The sequence below is a fragment of the Mauremys mutica genome, chromosome 11, assembly GCF_020497125.1.
Source record: "Mauremys mutica isolate MM-2020 ecotype Southern chromosome 11, ASM2049712v1, whole genome shotgun sequence".
Classification (NCBI taxonomy): domain Eukaryota; kingdom Metazoa; phylum Chordata; order Testudines; family Geoemydidae; genus Mauremys; species Mauremys mutica.
The window spans coordinates 83,838,267-83,859,461 of record NC_059082.1 but is presented as its reverse complement, the minus strand read 5'-3'; the positions used below and the strand labels follow the sequence as shown (position 1 = coordinate 83,859,461).

Here is a 21,195-nt window from a genome sequence, read left to right as displayed (position 1 = left end):
TCCAACCTAAACCTCCCCCACTGCAACTTGAGACCATTACTCCTTATTCTGTCATCTGCTACCACTAAGAACAGTCTAGCTCCATCCTCTTTGGAACCCCCTTTCAGGTAGTTGAAAGCAGCTATCTGAATTTTATCTGAATTAAAATTGAAGATTAGGGGAAACAGTCTCAAATTAGTTGTTAACTAAAGTGTCATTGGCCAGGACACCATTTGTTTGTTGAAGGGTATAAAAAGAGTTATGAATTTGAGGGTTCTTTGTCAGACCCTACCTGATCTGGAGCATGCCCAAATGAGATGGTTCTCCTTAGGTCTGGCCCATTTGTAAATATCTTGATTAAATGCTCAAATGTTGTGTTACTGTTTGGCTGTAGTAAAAGGCTTACTATTTAGGCTTTTTAGGCATGTTTAGAGCAATTGTATAAATACTATTCCGCCTTTGGATTTAATAAGGGAATTTATGGTTAAATTAGTGTCTGGTGGTCTCTGACAGTAATATTGATAACTTCTAATATTAATAATTCCAACACTATAAGGCATTTTTCTAATTCTTTAATCATTCTCATGGCTCTTCAATTTATCAACATCCTTCTTGAATTGTGGGCACCAGAACTGGATATCGTATTTCAGCAGCAGTCATATCAGTGACCTCTCTGCTTCTTCTCAAGGTTCCCCCGTTTATGCAGCCAAGGAGCACATTAGCTCTTTTGGCCACAGTGTCACACTGGGAGCTCACGTTCAGCTGATTATCCACCATCACCCTCAAATCTTTTTCAGAATCCCTGCTTCCCAGGCTAGAGTCCATGTAAATATGGCAAACGTTCTTTATTCCTAGACATATACATCTACAGTTAGCGTATTAAAATACATATTGTTTGCTTGCACCCAGTTTACTAAGCGATCCAGATCGCTCTGTATCAGCAACCACCATTCCCCCAATTTCTGGGTCATCTGCAGACTTCATCAGTGATGATTTCATGTGTTCTTCCAGGTCACTGATAAAAAATGTTAAATGGCATAGGGCCAAAAACCAATCCCTGTGGGACCCCACTGGAAACACATCCTCTTGATGAAAGTTATCTGTTTACAATTATATTTCAAGACCCATCAGTTAACCACTATTTAATGTATGCGTGCCATGTTTGATATTGGTCTAGCTTATTTAATCAAAATGTTGTGTGGTACCAGGCCAAAAGCTTCACAGAAATCTATAAGCATCTTACGTTAACACTATTATCTTTATTAACCAAACTTGTAATCGTATCAAAAATATATATCAGTAGTTTGACAGGATCAATTTTCCATAAACCCATGTCTATTAATTACATTATCCTTTTTAATTGTTTATTAATCAAGCCCCATATCATCTGGTCCATTATCTTGCCCAGGATCAATATCAGGCTGACAGGCCTATAATTACCCAGGTCATCCTGTTTACTCTTTTTAAACGGTGGCCTAAGTTCCAGTCTTCTGGAACTTCCCCAATGTTCCAAGACTTACTGAATATCAACATCAATGGTCCAGAGAGCTCTTCTAAAGCTCCTGGATTCAAGTTATTTGTACCTGCTGATTTTAAAAATGTCTAATTTTAGTAGCTTCTGTTTAACATCCTCCAGAGATACTAGCGAAACGGAAAGAGTGTTATCACCACATGGCTTTGTTGAGGTGGAACGCCAATGGTACTTTCATCATCAGGAATTTCAGGTGCGGATCTGTCCTTATAAAAAACTACCAGGAGGTCAGCCACAAATGCACACAACTCCACCACCCTTTTCCCAGAGGCAATAGCTACCAGAAAATGCTACTTTGACTGAGAGATGCAGCAGAGGGCAGCAGGTTCCAAGGGCAGACCCACCAACCTAGTTAGCCCCAGATTTAAGTCCCGGGGTGAAGGGGATCCACGACATAGGGATAGAACCTGAGGAAGGCCTTTTAAGAATCTGACTGATATTGGACTGGAAAATACTGACCCCTCCATTATAACAAAATCCCTATGTCCAATTCTGATAACAGTGTGAAAGAACTGCTGATGGGAGCATTCTGTGTCTGTTCTTCTGAATATCTGACGAAGTGGGTATTCACCCACGAAAGCTCATGCTCTGTTAGTCTATAAGGTGCCACAGGACTCTTTGCTGCTGTTCTTCTGAATGCATCCAAAATATAAGATCTGCATCATAGTAAAGTAACCCTAGAGTAACCAGGCTTCTACCGTCCTCCGAACCAAAAAAAGGCCACCTCTTCCATTCAAAAGGGTCAGGGGGTTCAGAACAGAGTTATTCCTCAGAGACATTGAGGTTAGGGGGTGGAAGGGAAACAAAAATTCATGTCTAAAAGCTTTCGTAGCATAAATGGAAAGACAACAATCACTTTTTGTGCTTAAACTAGGGCCTTCTTCTTCTAAAGAAAGGACTTACGATAAACAAATCGTCTCTCTGACACAGAACTGGAACCAACTTCCTGAGAGCCTTTATGAAAGATGTAGTCCCAGCAGAACCAGTTTGAAAGGGCATCATGTGTAGCACCACATGGGGACACCACACAGCTGGGGGCTAGACGAGAACTGTAACAGAGATCTTGTTTACTGGGGCCCTAAAAATGAGGGCATGTTCCACTTATTTTACCAACCCCCATATAACATACACCAGGAAAGAGACAAAACCTCACAGCTTTAATAGGGCACCATTACCACTGTCACTGAGACCCATGGTTGTAACCTATATGCACTAAGCAACATGACACCATCCACACACGTCCCTGTACTGTTAGAGTCAGCTTCTTCTAAAGCCCCCCAGTGCTGCTCAGTCTCTTGGGTTACATATGCTCCCATTCTGGCATTTATGTTCTTATCCCAACTGTACTGAACAACAAACTACCTCAGGTTTCTGAGATGTGCTCCTAGGGTTAAGATTTTTCACTAGATCCAAAACTGAATGCAGAGCTTGATACAGAATCTGAAAGCAGTGTGACCAACCATTTAAAACCACATGCAAGAAGAATTTAGGACACAAAATACACCAACATTGTTGACTACTTGCTGTCATAAATAAACAGATCAGGGTTAAGGGCTCTTTTCCCTGGAAAGGGTGTGTTTGCTGAAGGAAATTCTTTATTTCTGTTTGCTGTTAATTTGCTTTTACTGAGAAAGAAAGGAGTGGGGGATTCTCTCCAGAGATTAATAAGTTTAGACCCTGTGTATTGTTCCATCTTGGATTACAGAGACAAGTTACTTTCTTTTTATTCTTTAATAAAACTTTTCTGTTAAGAACTTGGTTAATCTTTCCTTGGGTGGATTCTCAGGGAAAGGGGAGGAGGGAGGCATCCCTCTGTAGTTGGATCCCGGTATCTCTCCTAGGAAAAGGGAGGGGGAGGAAGCAGGGGGGAATGGGTTATTTCTCCTGGGTGTAAGAACTCCATGGATTTGGGGCTCTTGGGATCCCCAAGGATTTTGGGGAAGGACTGTGTCCCAATACACGTACATTATTGGGTGGTGGCAGTTTTTACCAGATCTAAACTAGGATTTAAGTTTAGTTAAATCCATGCAGGTCCCCATATTGGAACCCAACAGCTCCAAGTGGGGGTGAGACCTATGACACTTGCTCAACTGAGTTCTGTTTTCATCTTAATGGATTCTGATATTTGTTCTTAGTCACTGTGCTCAGAACTGTACACGACACAGAGGGAAAAAATTCCTGCCCCCCAAGGAGCCTACAGTAAATAATACAGTTCAACTTTTACACCAATGACCAGAGACTGGGGGGGGAAGAGGGGAGCAGGGAGAACAGGTCATCATAGTGCAGATCAGTTAATATAAGGATCTCACACACACACACTATACAACAATCTAGCAATGAAATGTGTGCATGCACATGTACATGTCTTATATATAGAAAAACGAAGGCATGCTCACACACTCATCCCTGGTGGATTAATATTGAACAGCTTCAGAAAAAAAACAGGATTTGAGGAGAGAGAGAGTGAGAGTGTTTGGCACAGAAGAGTGGGAGAAGGCTGCAAGTCTCAGGTAGGCTAGGAAGGAGAGAGAAGAGGTCCAGGCAAGCATAAGCAGCTCTAATATGATGGAAAAGGGGAAGTCAGTTAAGAAATTCAAATGGGGGCATGCGCAAGAGAAAATTCCAGGAGAATTAACCTACTTATTTTTCCCTGATGCACCTTAAGCAAAGCAAAAGAAGAATTTTGCTGAGCTAGTAGCTCTGTTACAGCATTTGAAAGAACAGTTTAATTGGCTTGTCAATGTCGTTCATTCCCTATGTAAGGGCTCGGGTGCAACAAGCAGGTTTTTTTGTCCGGGGAGGGGGGAGAGCTGGAGGGAGAAGGGGTTTGGTTTTTGCTCCAGAATATCGAGTACTTTCATTTTCCCAGCCACAATAGGATGAGTGCTGCAGTGAATTACTCAGAAAAAGATTTGGGGGTCATGGTGGATAATCAGCTGAACTTGAGCTTCCAATGTGATGCTGTGGCCAAGTAGAAGTAAAGAGTTTATTTTGCCTCTGTATTTGGCACTGGTGTGGCCACTGCTGGAATATGGTGTCCAGTTCTGGTCAAGAAGGATGTTGATAATTTGGAGAGGGTTCAGAGAAAAGCCACAAGAATGATTAAAGGGTTAGAAAACCTGTTTTACAGTGATCAACTCAAGGAACTCAATCTATTTAGCTTACTAGAGAAAAGTTTCAGGGGCGACTTGACCACACTCTGTAAATACCTACATGGGGAACAAGTATTTAATAATGGGCTCTTTAATCTACCAGAGAAAGGTTTAACAGGATTCAATAGCTAGAAGTTTAAGCTAAATAAATTCAGGTTGGACATAAGGCACATATTTTTAACAAAGAGTAATTCACCACTGGAACAATTTACCCAGGGTCATGGTGGATTTTCAATCATTGACGATTTTTAAATCAAGATCATGTGTTTTTCTAAAAAAGATATTCTCTAGGAATTTTGGGGTGCAAGTTCTCTGGCCTGTTTTATCCAGGAGGTCACACTAGATGATCACAATGGTCCCTTCTGGCTCTGCAATCTAGGAATGTGCATCAGGTATATAAATGCCAACTCGTGAGGCCACTGTGCATGTGGCATTTAAAAGCCCAAAGTATCTGCATCCTTAAGCTTCATTAGGATACTGGTGAAACCGAGCCCGAGATGCTGCTATTGTGCTCAGACACAATAGCAGCTCACACCTAATGCTAGATTGTTTGACTAACACAAGCCTGCAAGAGGAGGCATCAGACAGGATTTAGAAATACACCTTAACTGAGAAATATCTCCAAGAGAAAGCAAACAGAGCAAGGAAACTTAAGGGAAAGCCAAGTGGCAAGGATACGGACTTTGGCTTTAAGATAGACACATTTTACTATTACTCCCATCACTGAAGATTCCCTTTAAGGTGGGCTATGCTGCGTAGAAAGAGGACAGACCGTGTTCTGGGCAAGACTGAGTGGTTACTGTGTTCATTCACTGTTGCACCATTTCTAGCAGTGTTCTAACTCCTTGGAAGCCTGCTTCAACACATGACATTTTAGAGGTGTTTTGACATTTGTTTCATTTATAGGCGCATCAAAAATACTGTTCCATCATCACTTACTACTCATTAACCAACCAAGAATAGGCATTGTACAAAAAACAGCAAATAGCTGCTGCCCCAGAGAATTGACAATCAAAATAGACAAGACGGACACAGGGTGGGGGAAGGCGCAGAACACACGAGCAGAGTGAACAATGTGATAGCAGCAAACATGACATTACTTGCCCTTTAAAAAGTAAACACTAGAATATTTTAGTGCCGAGATGTCAAACATATGGTCATAGACTTGTCCCTGAGACCACTTCACGGAGCCTCCAGCAAGTGAATGTATTTTCACATGATAGATCTCAAACACTCACAGTACTCGGGCAGCCAATATCCCAGGGGGATACGACAGATACAGCTTCGTGCTGTGCCCAGCATGGAATAAAATCCTCCACATCTGAATAGCACAAAAGGAAAATAGCTTATTTTACTCTTTAATCAGTGTAAACCTCAGAACCTCATTTGGAAAAAGCTCACTAGACCCCAATCTGAGTTTGAGATGGTTTTGTTGTAATTGAATTTAGTGTGACTGAATTTTCCTTAATTGAGGCAAAGTTACAGTAAAATGTTAACACGCTACCTTGTACATTATTTATTCAGGAGCAGATTAATATTCAAAGAACCTGCCTAAAGGTTTGGGCTCGCTGGCTGGGGAGCCCTCCTTCTCGGAGTAGCCCAAGACGGGCGACCAAACTTCTAAATCCCTGTCCTCTTTCTGGCACGTCTCTTGTGTACCTATTTGGTAGGAAAGCTTTTGCATTACAAGAGCAGTCCATATTTTACTATACCAACTCCTTTCCCAGCAACCCCTGTGCCTCCATAGTAGCAAAAATATGATGGCTCTTAATTGGAGTCAAATGTCATCTATAAATAATTCATAAAAACTTTGAGCTACACAGAGAGAGAGAGAGAGATCAGGAGAACTGAAGAGAAGAACCTAATGTTCACGGGTGGCTGTGAAAAAGGTGGCAGGATTACTGTGGGACAAGCAATTAGGTAAAACAACGGGAAGGAAAAGGCTATGCTGAGGGTGTCTGCCCCTGCCTGCTCTATGGCTTCCAAACAGTGGGTCCTAAGGAGATGAAAGAAAGGATAATACAGGTAGTAGAAAACAACATACTGAGGAGAATGGCAGGCAGCAGCGGGTAAACAGAATGTGCATGGAAGACATCGAAGGAAGACTAACTTGGGGCTCTTAGTGATAGGCCAGAGGGTGCCCAGTTGAGGTGGGCTGGACATGTGATAAGAAGGGGAGAAGAACAACCGATGGGGATCGAAATGAAAATCCAGAGGTGGATAAGGAGTTGGTTAAAGGGGAGACTGCAGAGGGTAGTACTGAAAGGGGAACTGTCGGGTTGGAGGGGGGTTACCAGTGGAGTTCCTCAAGGTTCGGTTTTGGGTCCTATTTTATTCAATCTATTTATTGCTGACCTGGGAACCAAGAGTAGGAGTGGGCTGATAAAGTTTGCGGACGACACCAAGTTGGGAGGTATTGCCAATTCGGAGAAGGATCGGGATATCCTCCAGGGAGATTTGGATGACCTTGTAAACTGGAGTATTAGTAACAGGATGAAATTCAATAGTGAGAAGTGTAAGGTTATGCATTTAGGGATGACTAACAAGAATTTTAGTTATAAGCTAGGGACGCACCAGTTGGAAGTAACGGAGGAGGAGAAGGACCTGGGAGTCCTGGTTGATCGTAGGATGACTATGAGTAGGCAATGTGATGTGGCCGTTAAAAAAGCTAATGCGGTCTTGGGTTGCATTAGGCGGGGTATTTCTAGTAGGGATAAGGAAGTGCTAGTCCCGTTATATAAGGCGTTGGTGAGACCTCATTTGGAGTATTGTGTGCAGTTTTGGTCTCCCATGTTTAAGAAGGATGAGTTAAAACTGGAACGGGTACAAAGAAGGGCCACTAGAATGATCCGAGGAATGGAAGGCCTGTCGTATGACAGGAGACTTGAGGAGCTCGGTTTGTTTTCCTTAACCAAAAGAAGGATAAGGGGAGATATGATTGCACTCTTTAAATATATCAGAGGGATAAATACCAGGGAAGGAGAGGAATTATTTCAGCTCAGTGCTAATGTAGACACGAGGACAAACGGATATAAATTGTCAGTCAGGAAATTTAGGCTTGAAATTAGACGAAGGTTTCTAACCATCAGGGGAGTGCAATACTGGAACAGCCTACCGAGGGAAACAGTAGGGGCGAAGGACCTCCATGACTTTAAGATTAAGCTAGATAAGTTTATGGAGGAGATGGTATAATAGGATAACGGGCTTAGTCAATAGGTCAATTAAGTGCCAAACTGGTACTTAATTGGGTCAAATTGGGTCAATGATATGATATTCTTAACCTCTTTCAGAGGGTATGGCTGGAGAGTCTTGCCCGCATGCTCGGGGTTCAGCTGACCGCCATATTTGGGGTCGGGAAGGAATTTTCCTCCAGGGCAGATTGGCAGTGTCCCTGGAGGTTTTTCGCCTTCCTCCGAAGCATGGGGCAGGGGTCGCTTGCTAAAAGAGTGGGTAGATCGGCTAATGTGGCCTGCATCTTGCAGGAGGTCAGACTAGATGATCATAATGGTCCCTTCTGATCTTGAATTCTATGATTCTATGATTCTATGATTAACCAGCAAAGAAAGTTTCCCTGTTCTCTAGGATTTCACGAGCCCATGTATAACAATGGCTATCTATTCAGCAGGCCATCATGAAAACCACAGTCATACACGTCTTCAATTTGTTTAGCTCATCACTTCACTTCTCAGCTCCTTTTCCCATTTACATGGGGGGGGTGTCAGAGGTGCCCACAATTCTTCATGGCTCCTTCCGGTCTATGGCGCACACGGGTTTGTAGGTCTTGGAGTTCCTGCCCTTTGTTCATCTAACGTCTCTTGATAGTCTTCCCATTGTATCCTCAGTCTTCCACATCCTTTCTTGCGGTCTTCTTCCTCCCATGCTTTCTTGGCTGGTTGTTCCCCTCCCACTCATCTCACATTCCATCTGCAGTGAGCATGTCCCCCACCTATGGAAACTCTCACATACCAAGTGCACTGAACATGCTCCCAGCCCCTACCGAGCTCCCTGTACAGCCTTCTACATAGACAACCACAATTCCGGCATTTCCTAAATTTTGAGGACTTGACTTTGCAACCTTCATGCTTTAATGTAGCTTCTGTGTGTCACTTAGGTTACAGGCTGTTGGCAAAAAAACCAAATTACAGTTTTTCCATTTATGACCATAGCAAAGCTGAACATCGGCTGAGCATAATGTCTGAATCCAGGATCACCAGCACCATAGATTTCTATCCTTTCCGTGGTGCACAAATTTGGACTGAACTAGATAATTCAATGGATTGTAAAAAAAGAAGCTTCAGTTTTAATAACGGACTCTAGTTTTGCTTGTATGCTGCTCATATGACTGGATCTCACAACCCATGGACACACACAATGACATAACAGCACAGAGGCATTTTTGAAAGACTTACACTTACTTTAGGGTGATGCATGCACCATAATAAATGTAGCAGAAGCCCTGATGTTTCCAGTGCCAGAGCCTACAACCAGAGCTTCATTCCCTATTCTGTGAAGTGACTGATAGTTATTTAAAGGCATTGTCATCTCTATATAATGATCTCCTAGACACTGATGCAGAAAATTCATATTCAGTATGCCCTGAAAGGTTAAAACACACTTTTTTTCCAAGGAGGTTCAAACATAAGTAGACCAAAGAGAGCAGATGGCACCGTGAACAGGGACATTAACAAAACCACAAGAAAAGAGACCTCTAGACATTTTTCTCTCCCCCAGTTTTTTTTTATTCTTTGCAAAGAACTTTCAGCTTCTCCCTATGGTTATGTGCAGCATACACACACAGGCCCCAAATCCTGCAAAGCACTCAAGCTTAATTGTAAGCACATGCTTGAGTAGTTCCATTTAAGTCTTTACTCACATGCTTAAAAGTTAAGCATGTGCTCGAGTAGCTCCACTGACTTAAATGGACATACATGTGTGCGCTTATCTTTAAGAACAAACTTAAGTGCTTTGCAGATTGGAACCAGGGTTTCCCCAGACCTCAAACTACTCAAAAAAATAGAGCGACCAAAGGCAGATTTGTTCTGTACGATTACTTGGCTGTGGGCTGTCACGCTAGAAATAGTATTGTCTCATTCCCAGTGATGAAAGCAAGACGCACACTAATTTCAAAACAAGCTAGTTTCAAGATTGCCTGGGGTGAAGAGTCGGAATTTCTATCCAACGTTCATGGCCTTTATTTACAGCTTCAGTTGAAGTGGCCCTAACTTCAGATATTGTTACGCATTACAACTGCAGACACCAGGAGCTGTCATTTCTCTAAAATGTCAGTCAAAGGTAACCCATTCTCTGGCAGAGGAGGTATTGTTATGTTGCACTTTCCTTAAGATGTCTTCAGAGCGAGATATTTAAGATGAAGATTTATTGCTTCACGGTTGAGGTTTAAAATTTAAGGCTGGGATTCAGAGAGTTTTAATGTCACTTTTGAAAAATCTGTTTTGTTCAGGTTCTGTGCTCATTTAAACATCTGGAAAAGCTGCAGTGGATTCTGACAGTTATCTATGTGTATATATATCACGGCCGCAACATTTCACAGGCTCATCTTTTTAGCTGTGTGTGCTTGGTTTTCAGCTCCACACAGAGCAGCAGACACACCCAAAGCCAGCTACAGTTGCCTTCCTATTTCCAAGGCCAGGGTGAGGAGCACCACAGAAATGCCTGCATATCTCACCCATCTTACATACTTCAGCGATCAATGTTCAAACTGTGTTAAATACCATTCGCTGAGCTGACCTGCAAATCACTATTAGCCGGAACATTTGTTTGAGTTTAGTGACCTCGGTGGTAACCTTGTTATCTGAAAGCAAGCTGGTGCAGTGCAGCACCATGAATCTTTCTTACGTCTCAGCAGGAGACATATGGCCTGTTACGAAGAATAATCCCAAGAGTTTTTCATGTCAGTTGCCAGGTTTAAGCAAATCTAACATTCCCAGTCAGTTAAGTGACTGCCCTTCCTCTCGCAGCTATTAAAAGCCAATGAAATCTTCCTGTTACCAGATAGCTGCATTACCATAAAAATGCACAACTGAATTGCTACAACCCAGACCTTATTGTCTGACATAATCGTAGGTTGCTCTAGAATGATGGCAGGCGTATTAGCAACATCTTTAGGGAAAAGGAAATCAACTGCCCTCAACTGATTCCTGGTCTGGCTGGGATATTCCCATCTGCGGAAATATTTCTCAGCCTTGTGTCTTAAAGCTCCTTAAAAATGAAACGTCTGTAAGAAGCTTGATTCTCCACAGCACGAGGAACAGAAAGTTTGCCCCGTGTGCATTCCCCAGCCATCGCAAAGTGACAGTTGTCAGGATGAGCATACAAGACATAAAAACCTGCTAGAAGGCTGGGCCAAGTGCAAAATTCAACTACAAAAGGAGAAGTGTTGCTTCCTTTTGAAGAGCCCAAGCAACTGTCATCTGCTCTTTATTTGCAGAAATAACATTAAATATTAACTAATGCCAGCTGGGTTGGCCTTCCCACGTCTACCTGCCCGCTTAACTAACTGCGGCGATAACTCTGAGGTGAGGTTCCAGCCTGGGCGACTGGCAGGCAATAGAAGACTTGAGCATCTTTTTCCACACTCACCCTGGCATCAAGCACTTGCTCTTGAAACATAGCAATTTAGTTTTAATTTAGACGTCTCCTTCCTAGGGAAAGGCAGCCCACGGGGAGCCTGCAATCCGCCGCTCGGCCGCTTTTCACAGCAAGGCATAAGGAAAGCTCTTTTAGGAGCCATGTAGTCCCCTCCTCACCTCGCCAAAGTGACGACGGCCTGGCATGATTGACAAGAGCGGCTGCAAACTACGTATTGTTGGAAGAGCTTCTGAGGAAGTGAAAAAGAGGCTGGAGTAGATGCTAACATAGTCAAGCAGGGGAGGGAGGGACAGACAAGTTAGAGACAGGGGAGAATTGCAGGAGAACCTGGAGTGGCTCTTAAAAAAAACTTTTTTTCTTTATTGTTCATTACCCTCTAGCTGCTCAGATGCTCCTGTCTGCCCCTCCACCAGGGAAGGATTAGATTCTCTACATGGGTAGCGTCTAGATCTCTCCCTTCCAGATCAGCATCATATCTGCCTCCTCTCCACCCAAACCCTCTGGTTCCTCTCTAGTTCTCCAGGACTCTTCCCAAAAGGGCTACTGCTACAGTAAGGCGCCGCTTTGTAAAGAGAGATCTGCCGTTGTGCTGGCCCAGAGCAGACCATGCTGTCATTCAACTGACCGGGTTGCTCCTTCCCCCTTGCTCCAGGGCAAACCGAGGGCAGGGCCGGTGGAGAGAGAAGCTGCATGAACCTTTTTCCTGATACCGCTTCCTTCCCCCTCCACACTGGCTCAGCCGTCCTGGCTGGCACGTGGGGGTTTTGGGTTGGAGAGAGGCAGTCAAGACCCAGCCTATGCCCTGGCCAGGAGGGCACTAGCAGCTCTCCGCTGATTGCTCTATCCCTTCTCCCGCTCACACACCTGTCATGTGAGTAGCCCACACAAAGGGGCCAGGTGCACCTGACCTCTTCCCTCTCGCCCGTGGGTAGGCAGGTCAGCTCACAAGCCAGGCCAAGACGAGTACAGGTGGTGGGATCCGGCCCAAAGCTTTCACTGCTCTCCCACTGCCAAGCTTCATCGGAAATATCTTAGACAAGAAAAATGAGGTTAAGCGGTTCGCCCTTTTCCAAACCCTTCCCTTTCATCTCTGTTGTAGCTGTGCCTCCTGGCTACCTTCAATTATTCCGGTCTCCCAGAGGAAGGGTTCTACAACCTCCGTGCGTCTTCCATGGATCGAAAACACTCCGCTGTTGTGTGTCAGCAGCTCCAGTTTACTGGTTTCCAAAGTGGCAAAGAAAAACCAATAGCAAACTTTGGAGGTGCGACGTACATCTGTTGTTCCCCAGCACACTCCTCATCCCCTGTGGCCGTTTAGTTGGGCATCTGCAGGTTGGCTTGCAGTGTGGGGCTGAAAGCTCAAATTGCTTTTTTCTTTCAAAATCAAAACCCAACAACAAAAGCCACAGATTGAAACGTTTTCCTCCGAGGTTATTTTGAGGCAAATATTTTGCCTTTGTTTCCAGACTCTGAAAAGCATATGGTCATTTTCTATATTCCTGCTCCAAACAATTTCAGATGAGTAAAAAATGAATGCCATGTTGTGGGAACTAGTCAACAGAGCAATACAAATAATACATTTGTAGGCTACATCCCATTAGGTAATGGCTGTCCCAACTCGTATGCTAAGTACACCAATGCAATGGCGATGGTGCACCAGTCATTCATTAACATTGAGCACTTAACAGACCTTTGTTTACCAGCAGAAAGCACCACGTTTTCCAAAGCAGACTCCAGCATCAACATCGGCAGAACGTGCTACAATTGACAAAACTTGCATGCGAGGGTGCACAGACATCTGCGCACACTTACGCAATTTTTGAATGCAAGTACCGTTGTGTGTATGTGAAGACTTGTTCTGTACACAGAAGCTGCCTCTGCACACAAGCTGGGCACAATTCAGAAGACACCTTTAAAGATTTCTCTGTAGGTACATTAAAAAAGGTTATTTATATGTAAAACCCTCTCTGTTTACAGGGCTCATGCTCAGTTGGGTCTGCTGGGGAGTTAGATTAAAACCAGCCGGATTAGGCCTTGTATCTTCCCATTTCCTTCAGCGTTTGCCCAGTGGGAGGAGACCAGAAGATTGAGGGATTGAACACTGAAGCTAGAGCTACACTGGATATGAAATTGCATAGCTTTTAGCAAGTGGTAGTAAAGGCCCTCAGATTACCATGCAGCAAAGCTGGCTACAAGAAGGGGCTGCGGGAGTGTACACTATACTGCTCACAGGAACAGCCAGCCAGGTCTCTCTGCAATTTCATCTACCCATTGCTTAATGCTAAAATTAAAAGGCATCTGAATAGGGGTTTGTGCACAGAAGCACGGTTAGAGAGATTGCTTGGATGACTGAATTCAATTAGACACTTTCATGCTGGGCAAAAATGTCAACTATAATTTGATAAACACACTTCATACGCATTCCCCACGCCTGCTCTAGCTCTCCTTCCCCGATTGTTGTGTTAATAGACATGGAGCTGAATGGTGTAAACACCAAGGAGGGAGAAGATTTGAAAGGAAGGGGATAAAGTTAAACAAAAAATAAGATTTTAGCTAAACTTCAGAAAACGCTTCCAGAGAATATGCCTCATTCTTTTTAACCTTTCCTCATAGGTCAGGTTTTCTAAACCGCTTCGAATTTTTGTTGCTCTCCTCTGGACTCTCCCCAGTTTGTCCCCAACTTTCCTAAAGTGCAGCACCCAGAATTGGACAGTGCTCTACTGACGCCTCACCAGTTCCCGGTACAGTGGAACAATTATCTCCTATGTCTGATATGGGACCTTCCTGTCAGTACACCCAGAATAACATTAGCTTTTTTGCAACTGCCTCACACTGTTGGCTCATATTCAATTTATGATCCACTCTACCCTTCCCCAGCAGTGCTACTGCCTGACCTGTTCTTCCCCATTTTGTAGTTGATTTTTCCTTCCTAAGTGAAGTACTTTGCCCTTGTCATTACTGAGTTTCATATTGTTGTATCCACAAACTGATCCACCTGCCTTATAATTCACAGAAACGCCCCCACCCCCTCCACATACACCCACCCCCTCTCCACATATTAAAGAGCAGGGTATTACAATATCACATATTAAGACTCCAGTATTTTCACAAAATCCACAGTACACTAGGAAGATTGGACGGCTAAAAGAGATGCCTGTAAGTTGCTGACCTTGTGGTAGGAATCACTGGGGGAAATTCTATGTCCTGGGTTGTGCAGAAGTTCACACTAGATGATCGTAATGGCATCTTCTGCCTTCCTACATAGGCTAATGGTTTGCAAAATGCTGTTCATGTAGATCATTAGTCTGTTTGGCGCTGGTTTCCTTATTGTATTTCCCTTCTCCCTCCACTTACTAATTCATAACATCCAGTAATTAGCAAATTGACAGTAATTAGTGAATTTCTCCCATATAGAAGAAAGCTTCCAATCAAGACAGCAGTAGTCTGACAAATGAGGTTTTTCCCTAGGCACTTTGGCTACTAGAGAGGTTGTGCTGTGGATTCCTAGATTCCAAGGCCAGAAGGGACCATTGTCATCTTCTTGTCTGACTTCATGACTCGCACAGGCCAGAGAACTGCCCAAAACCAATTCCTGTTTACATTAGAGCAGATCTTCTAGAAAAACATCCAGCCTCACTTCTCCATCACCAGCAATTTTTCTACCCACCCTGTTCCTTGGTAAATTGTTTCAAGTGTTCGCTACCCTCCCAGTTCAGATTGATGCCTTATTTCCATTCTGAATTTGTCTAACTTCAGCTTCCAACCATGGGCTCTTGTTGACCTTTATCTGCTAGACTGAAGCCCATTATCAAATATTTGTCCCCCACGTAGGTAGTCTGGACTGCAATTGAGTCACCCCTGCCCTGTCCAGAGGAAACAAAATGTGCCTCTTTCTGCAAAACACACACCTACAAAACGGAAGTCCGCATGGGCCCGAAAAAAAGCCTCCAGTTCTGAAAAAAAGCAACACTAGGCACCGTGGGAAACTCCCCCAAACAAAACCTAGCATGCTGGATAGAAGGTTTATCTACAACTCAACTGCAGTTTAGTATAAGGCCAGTTCCACTCTACAGCCTTCCATGGGCTCAAGTCTGCCAGTCAGGGGGGCGGTAAGGGGTAGTCTCCAGCCAGCGTGGAGGTGCCAGCAGAAACCCATCGCGTAGACACAGCTATAAAAGCAAAGTTGCACTTTTCCCGGTGCAGTTTGTTTCACTGCTAGGGGAGGTTTTACTAACCCAGTGCAGAGTGTAGCTTTGCCCATATAGCCACATGCACACTGGAGTGCTTTGCCAGCGGGGTGTTACCAGCATTCTAACACCAGTATTGCACTCGGTGTACAAACAAACAATCAGAGCATTTATCCACGTACTTCCAAGCACCAGTGCACTGTACGTGGAACAGTGACCAGGAGAGTGGCTGAGTTACCTGCTGGCCCACGGATAAAGCAGACCCCACACAGCTGCATGCTATAGGAAGCAACACTCGAAGCAACACTGCTATGTCAACAGTTGTTTTTTTTAAAGTTACATGTTTTAATGTATTTACACTTAATCCTCCAGTGTGTGGAGGCCTCAAAACATCAGTTCTGCTAGGCTCCTCCTTTAGCCCTCACAGCCATGGGGCCCGTACTATTCAGTGGGGGGCATATGACTGGCAGGGACTGACACCAGCTAACCCAGGGCCAGAAACAGGAACAGCCTATCCAGACCCTTTGTAGCCTTCAGCCCTTTGGCAGGACACCGGATCTGCTGAACACGTGAAAGCTGCATTCGCTTCTCCAGCGCCGTCCTCCTTATTCACCAGCCAAGTCATTAAAACCGAACATACTGCATCAAGGGCCTTCTTTGAAGCTGAAGGACCGGGGTCAAGTACACGTCTGTGGTACACAATACCCTGAAGTGTGCTACTGACAGCGCCGAGAAGTTAGCATGTAAACGTGCGGGACTCACCCCTGAGGCACCTCCTGCTGGTCTCTCAGGGAATTAGCTCATGCAGCCCCCGTGTCCCTCCCAGGCCCTGGTGCCCCTTTCACTGGGTGCTGTCCCCTGGCAGTACCCCCACAGTCTGGGTCTCCCCCTCTCAGGGGAACCCCCACCCACTACAACTAGGAGCCAGCATGTGACCTGCCATTACAGCTCCATTTGTAAAGAGGCCACGGCGCTCTGGGATGTGTGCGCATGCCTCTGTTAGATTCAGCGACAGAGCCCGTCACGGGAAGGGCCAGAGGCCCATGACATGATGCAGAAAGGTGCCCTCTATAAATCTCAGCATGCAATCTAGTTATTCCCCACTTCAGATTCTAGTGGCCACAGAATGTATATTTAGCCACCACATTTGGTTAAACTTTAGCCTCCTGCTCCCACTGTTTCTATTTTTAACTAGCATTCTGGTGCACTGTAGTGTCTCCAATTCAATCTCCTTTCTTGTAGCAGTTGCTGAAATTAATCAGTTTCCATGGTAAAAAAGTTAGACCTTCCAGCCAGGCCTGAAGTGCACTGGCAAAAATGATTGCAGGGAATCTTACATGACTGCTCCATGCCTGGCTGTGCCTCACACTGCCTGTCTTCCTCGTAGACATCAGGATTCACCAAGAAAAATGTAAATCATTCATTAAACCACCACTATGGTTTGTCAGGAAATGGCTTTAAAAGTGGCAAATTTTCACACTATAATTGTTCTATTATTTTTCAGTAAGCAATTATACTGGATACTGTTGCCTTGTCAACTTCATGTCAGTCCTTCCTGGGAAAGTTACAGTGATTGGTGCAAGGCTGACCACGCAAAGCAAAGGGGAGGTGTGAAATTGATTTAAACGTTTTTTTCTGGGGGCAGGAGAGGGTTTGACAAACATATGCATAATTTTAATTAAATCTGAGGGCTAATATTGTAATGGAGATTCTTGAAAAATATGTATTTTTTTCTGGTAAACACCCATGGCATTAAGATAATCAGGGATGACTTTGTATATTAATGACCAAGAGAATCTAAACTGTAACAGAGGTGAATTCTCATCAAATATTGGAGTAGTGGATAGGGCTAGCACTTTTAATAGTGACTGGATTGTGGCATGATAATCAAGGTGATGAAGAGGGGTCAGGGTCAATAGAGTCTTTAGGGCTCAGAGGAAACCCTGTAGATTAGCCACCCACTAAAGACAGATTTTTAAAAACTGCAACTCATCCTCTGACAGTTAGTTCATCAGTGTGACAAAAGATGAAACAATCAGCTATTTCAGCTAGGGTAGATGTTTAAGAAGTATCGCTAGGGACAACAGAACAGTCTGCGAGGTCTTCTATAGCATGATTTGAATAGCTATTTTAGCACTTAGAAGTGTTTGGCAAGGGTTAATTAACCCTTGGAACTACAGGTTAGCCAGTGCAGGAGGTATATTAAATATGAAAAATTTACAGATGGGGAACTGAGGCAGTAACTTAGTCAAGGTACCAGAGGCAGATGGGATGACAGCTCAGGTTCCCAACCCTCTGTTCAAGCCTCAGCACTTCTTCTGTGACACTGAGGTGGTTCTGTCTCAACTGGCAACAAGTGACCACCTATCTGAAGATCTTTATTATAAAACCTCAAAAATATACAAATAGTTCACATGACTAATAGTGCTGAAATTCGAAGATCCAGACATAGGCTAGGGGTTTGTTATATAAGTGGATGGGTGAGGTTCTGTGGCCTGCGTTGGGCAGGAGGTCAGACTAGATGATCATAATGGTCCCTTCTGACCTTAAAGTCTATAAGTCTATGAAAGGGCAACATTTTCACTGGCTAAACCATTATCCGCCAAAAGAGTCAGCGGAATCTCTTCTCAAAAGCTTTGCTGTGCATACAAGAGACAAACAGAATGTTTATTGAGCGGCAATTTGCATTCAAGATCTGCCCCCATGATTTCAAGCCGAGGTTGAAATTTTTACTGCCAATCTGGCTCACGAGTGTCTCCCCCCCTGACTTCACATTGCAAACCCATAAACAGGAGATCAGCTGCTGAATTTACTTACATCAGAAGCAGGACCTTTATCAGCACCCGGGCAGGAGAAAGTAACAAATTCATGGCACCGCTTGTGTACAACGAAGCAGCAAACTGCAAAGAAAATGCAGTGAAAATGTCAATCAAAAGGTAAATGAAAAGCTTGTAACTAGTTACATCAGGATATGAGGCTTTTCCACAGGTGCACTGAAACATGCTGGATCATTACATTTCATTTTCTATCTCTTTGTAAGACATGCCTAATTAGCCTCCTATCAGAGCAGGTTTTCAGAAATGTTGTTTTCTATTATCGGCAGTCAGAATTAACAGCATTAGTCAGTTATTTCTCAGCAAAAAGACACCCACAACTCCTAAGGCAGGTCATTTTTCGACAAGACCATGGTGGAATTTAAGAACAGCTTGTTGCATGATATCAACAGAGATCGTATTTCAGTGCAACTTCACTGACGTGAAAAGCTGAATGAGCATCATAAACAACTAATGGAAAGCGTGGATCACATCTACATGCACTTAACTTAGCATCACTGATGTTGGATGCTCTGAAGTTACCTCATGTATAAATCATCCTGCCATGCTCTGACTCCCACCTCTCTCGAGGTGACTGTATACTACAGGAGAGAAAGAGCATCAGCAGATAGACAAGAGAGCTGTACAGCATAATGGCGACTTAGCCTTAAAGGGGTAGGCAAATAAGAAGTCTGTGGGAGGAACACTCTTCTCCAGCCCAAGAGGCTCAGTAATTTGCTATACTATGAAAGCAGCTGTCGCTTCCTCTTCTCTATAGCTTTTATATTTTACACAAGGAACCCAGCCACAGATTCAGGGCCTGTGTGTGGAGGTCTTCCCCGTGGGAAGATCACAAATAAATAAGTCACAGGATGCTAAGGCCAATGTTTTCAAACCTGGATGCCTAAAATTCCATCGACATGGCCTGATCCAGCAAAGCACTTAAGAACATGCCTAACTTTAAACAGGCAAGTCACGCCTTTGAAGTCTATGGGCAGGGGCGGCTCTAGACATTTCGCCGCCCCAAGCACGGCGTCATGCTGCGAGGGGCGCTCTGCCAGTCGCCGGTCCCGCGGCTCCAGTGGACCTCCCGCAGGCGTGCCTGCGGAGGGTCCACTAGTCCCGCGGCTTCGGTGGAACCGTGGGACCAGCGGACCCTCCACAGGCACGCCTGCGGGAGGTCCACCGAAGCCGCGGCAGAGCGCCCCCCGCGGCATGCCGCCCCAAGCACGCGCTTGGCGTGCTGGGGCCTGGAGCCGCCCTTGTCTATGGGACTACTCGTGCGTAGAGTTATGTATGTGCTTACATGGTTTGCTGGATCGGGGCTGTATACAGGCAGTGAAATCAAAGTGGCCTGGCCAATTTGCTGAAAGTCACTTTGATTTGGATGCCTAAATACTAATTTAACTGTAGGCACCCGGGGTGAAAGTGTTAGCCTCAGGGTTTCTGTACAGCTCCAAGCTATATACTGGCTTACAGAAAAGAACAGCTATTTACTCCCATCTTACAAAACATTCACACCAGCATCTCTTGAAGAAAACCAAAGACTTAAGGGTACTCTGAGTCAGATACCTAAGGTGCAAACACTGGCAAATTGTGAAGGTACAGAAACCAAGATGTCACAAGGCATTAAGCCCAGAGTTCAATGTAGTATTGCAAACAAGATCAGGGGATGTAGGAGGGAGCTGAAAATAGCAGGCTTGGAAGTATTTGGCTGTATTGTTAAAAGCCCCCGTGTTTAAATGATTGCACTTTACAAGGGCACAGATGGCGTATAGAGGGGCGGGTGCTCAGCATTTCACTGGAGCTTAGTGGTGCACCTTGTATGGCTGGGCCCTACATTTACAGAGAAGGGAGTTTTTAAATTCAACCACTCTTCTCTCTGATCAACAAATGCACGTCCCTAACAGAACCGTGTCAATAACTACCAGCAGACAACGTGAAGTGAGACTCCTCCTGCTTCCAGATTGCAATTTTCTCATGTTCATAAAGGCACTGTGGAGAGCAATCATGAATATTTGAAATTTGAATGGTGTAGCTAAGTCCTAGTCCTCAAAGAAGTCACATGACCTTGTTTCTATTCTGAGCAGAATGAGCATTCAAGCTTAACACATCACCACATGTGGATGTGACGGCCATCATCATCCTGGCTGACAATCCAGGGACTGAACCAAGGATCTGGAGAGCTACAACCAGGAGCTGTTAGAGATTGAGCTAGAGAGCCCGGGCTTTGTAGATGGGGCTATAGCAGACTCATGGCCAGTGCAGACTGAACACAGAGGGGTGTGAATCTTGGACATGCCCCAGTAGCTGTCAGCAGGGAAACAGGCTTCTACCACTTGAGCTAAAGGCAAAGTCACTAAGCCTGGAGTCAGTGGCAAGCTCTTCTCGGGCCTGGCTACAGAAAGCAGGAGACAGTCACATGCCTAAGGCAATATCTTATACAGGCACTTCCCATGCAGACTGGTGCATGCCCACAATTTAAACGACAGTGTCTGAGTTTGCACCCTCTAGACTGGGATTATTTGACATTTCGCAGAAGAACCAACCCACAACAGAGCACAGCGCTGAAGGATTTGAATGTGTAGTTGCAGAAATTGTGCATTAAACCCCTCAGCACAACCAGTCACCAGCCGTCCCCAGCTTAAACAAGACAAGATGCCCAGTGAAATGCTGCTTGGCCAAATGCACCCAGTCTCCTGTGTCCTCTCTCCCTCCCATCCTCGCCCAGCTCTGCACTACCTACCAGGTGTTCCATAGCCACGGTGAGCTCTCTAGCTCTAACTGGGGGCATAAGGAGAACTGAACGGCAGCTGTTAATAACTTGGCACGGGCTCTGGCTAGTGAAGAACTTGTCCGGATTAAAGGCAACTTTGACGACGACTCTTTTGGCTACATCACATTAAAACTCCATACTCCTCCGC

The 21,195-nt window shown here is 44.6% G+C and overlaps 1 protein-coding gene across 1 annotated transcript in view; it reads right to left on the bottom strand.

Moving 5' to 3' along the window:
• The window catches only part of PRKCB (protein kinase C beta), a 232,598-nt gene that overhangs the window by 120,480 nt on the left and 90,923 nt on the right, over positions 1-21,195 (bottom strand). Inside the window, exon 3 of the mRNA XM_044980600.1 lies at positions 18,276-18,358. Coding sequence (XP_044836535.1) covers positions 18,276-18,358 — 83 coding nt within the window. The remainder of the gene's footprint in view (positions 1-18,275; positions 18,359-21,195) is intronic.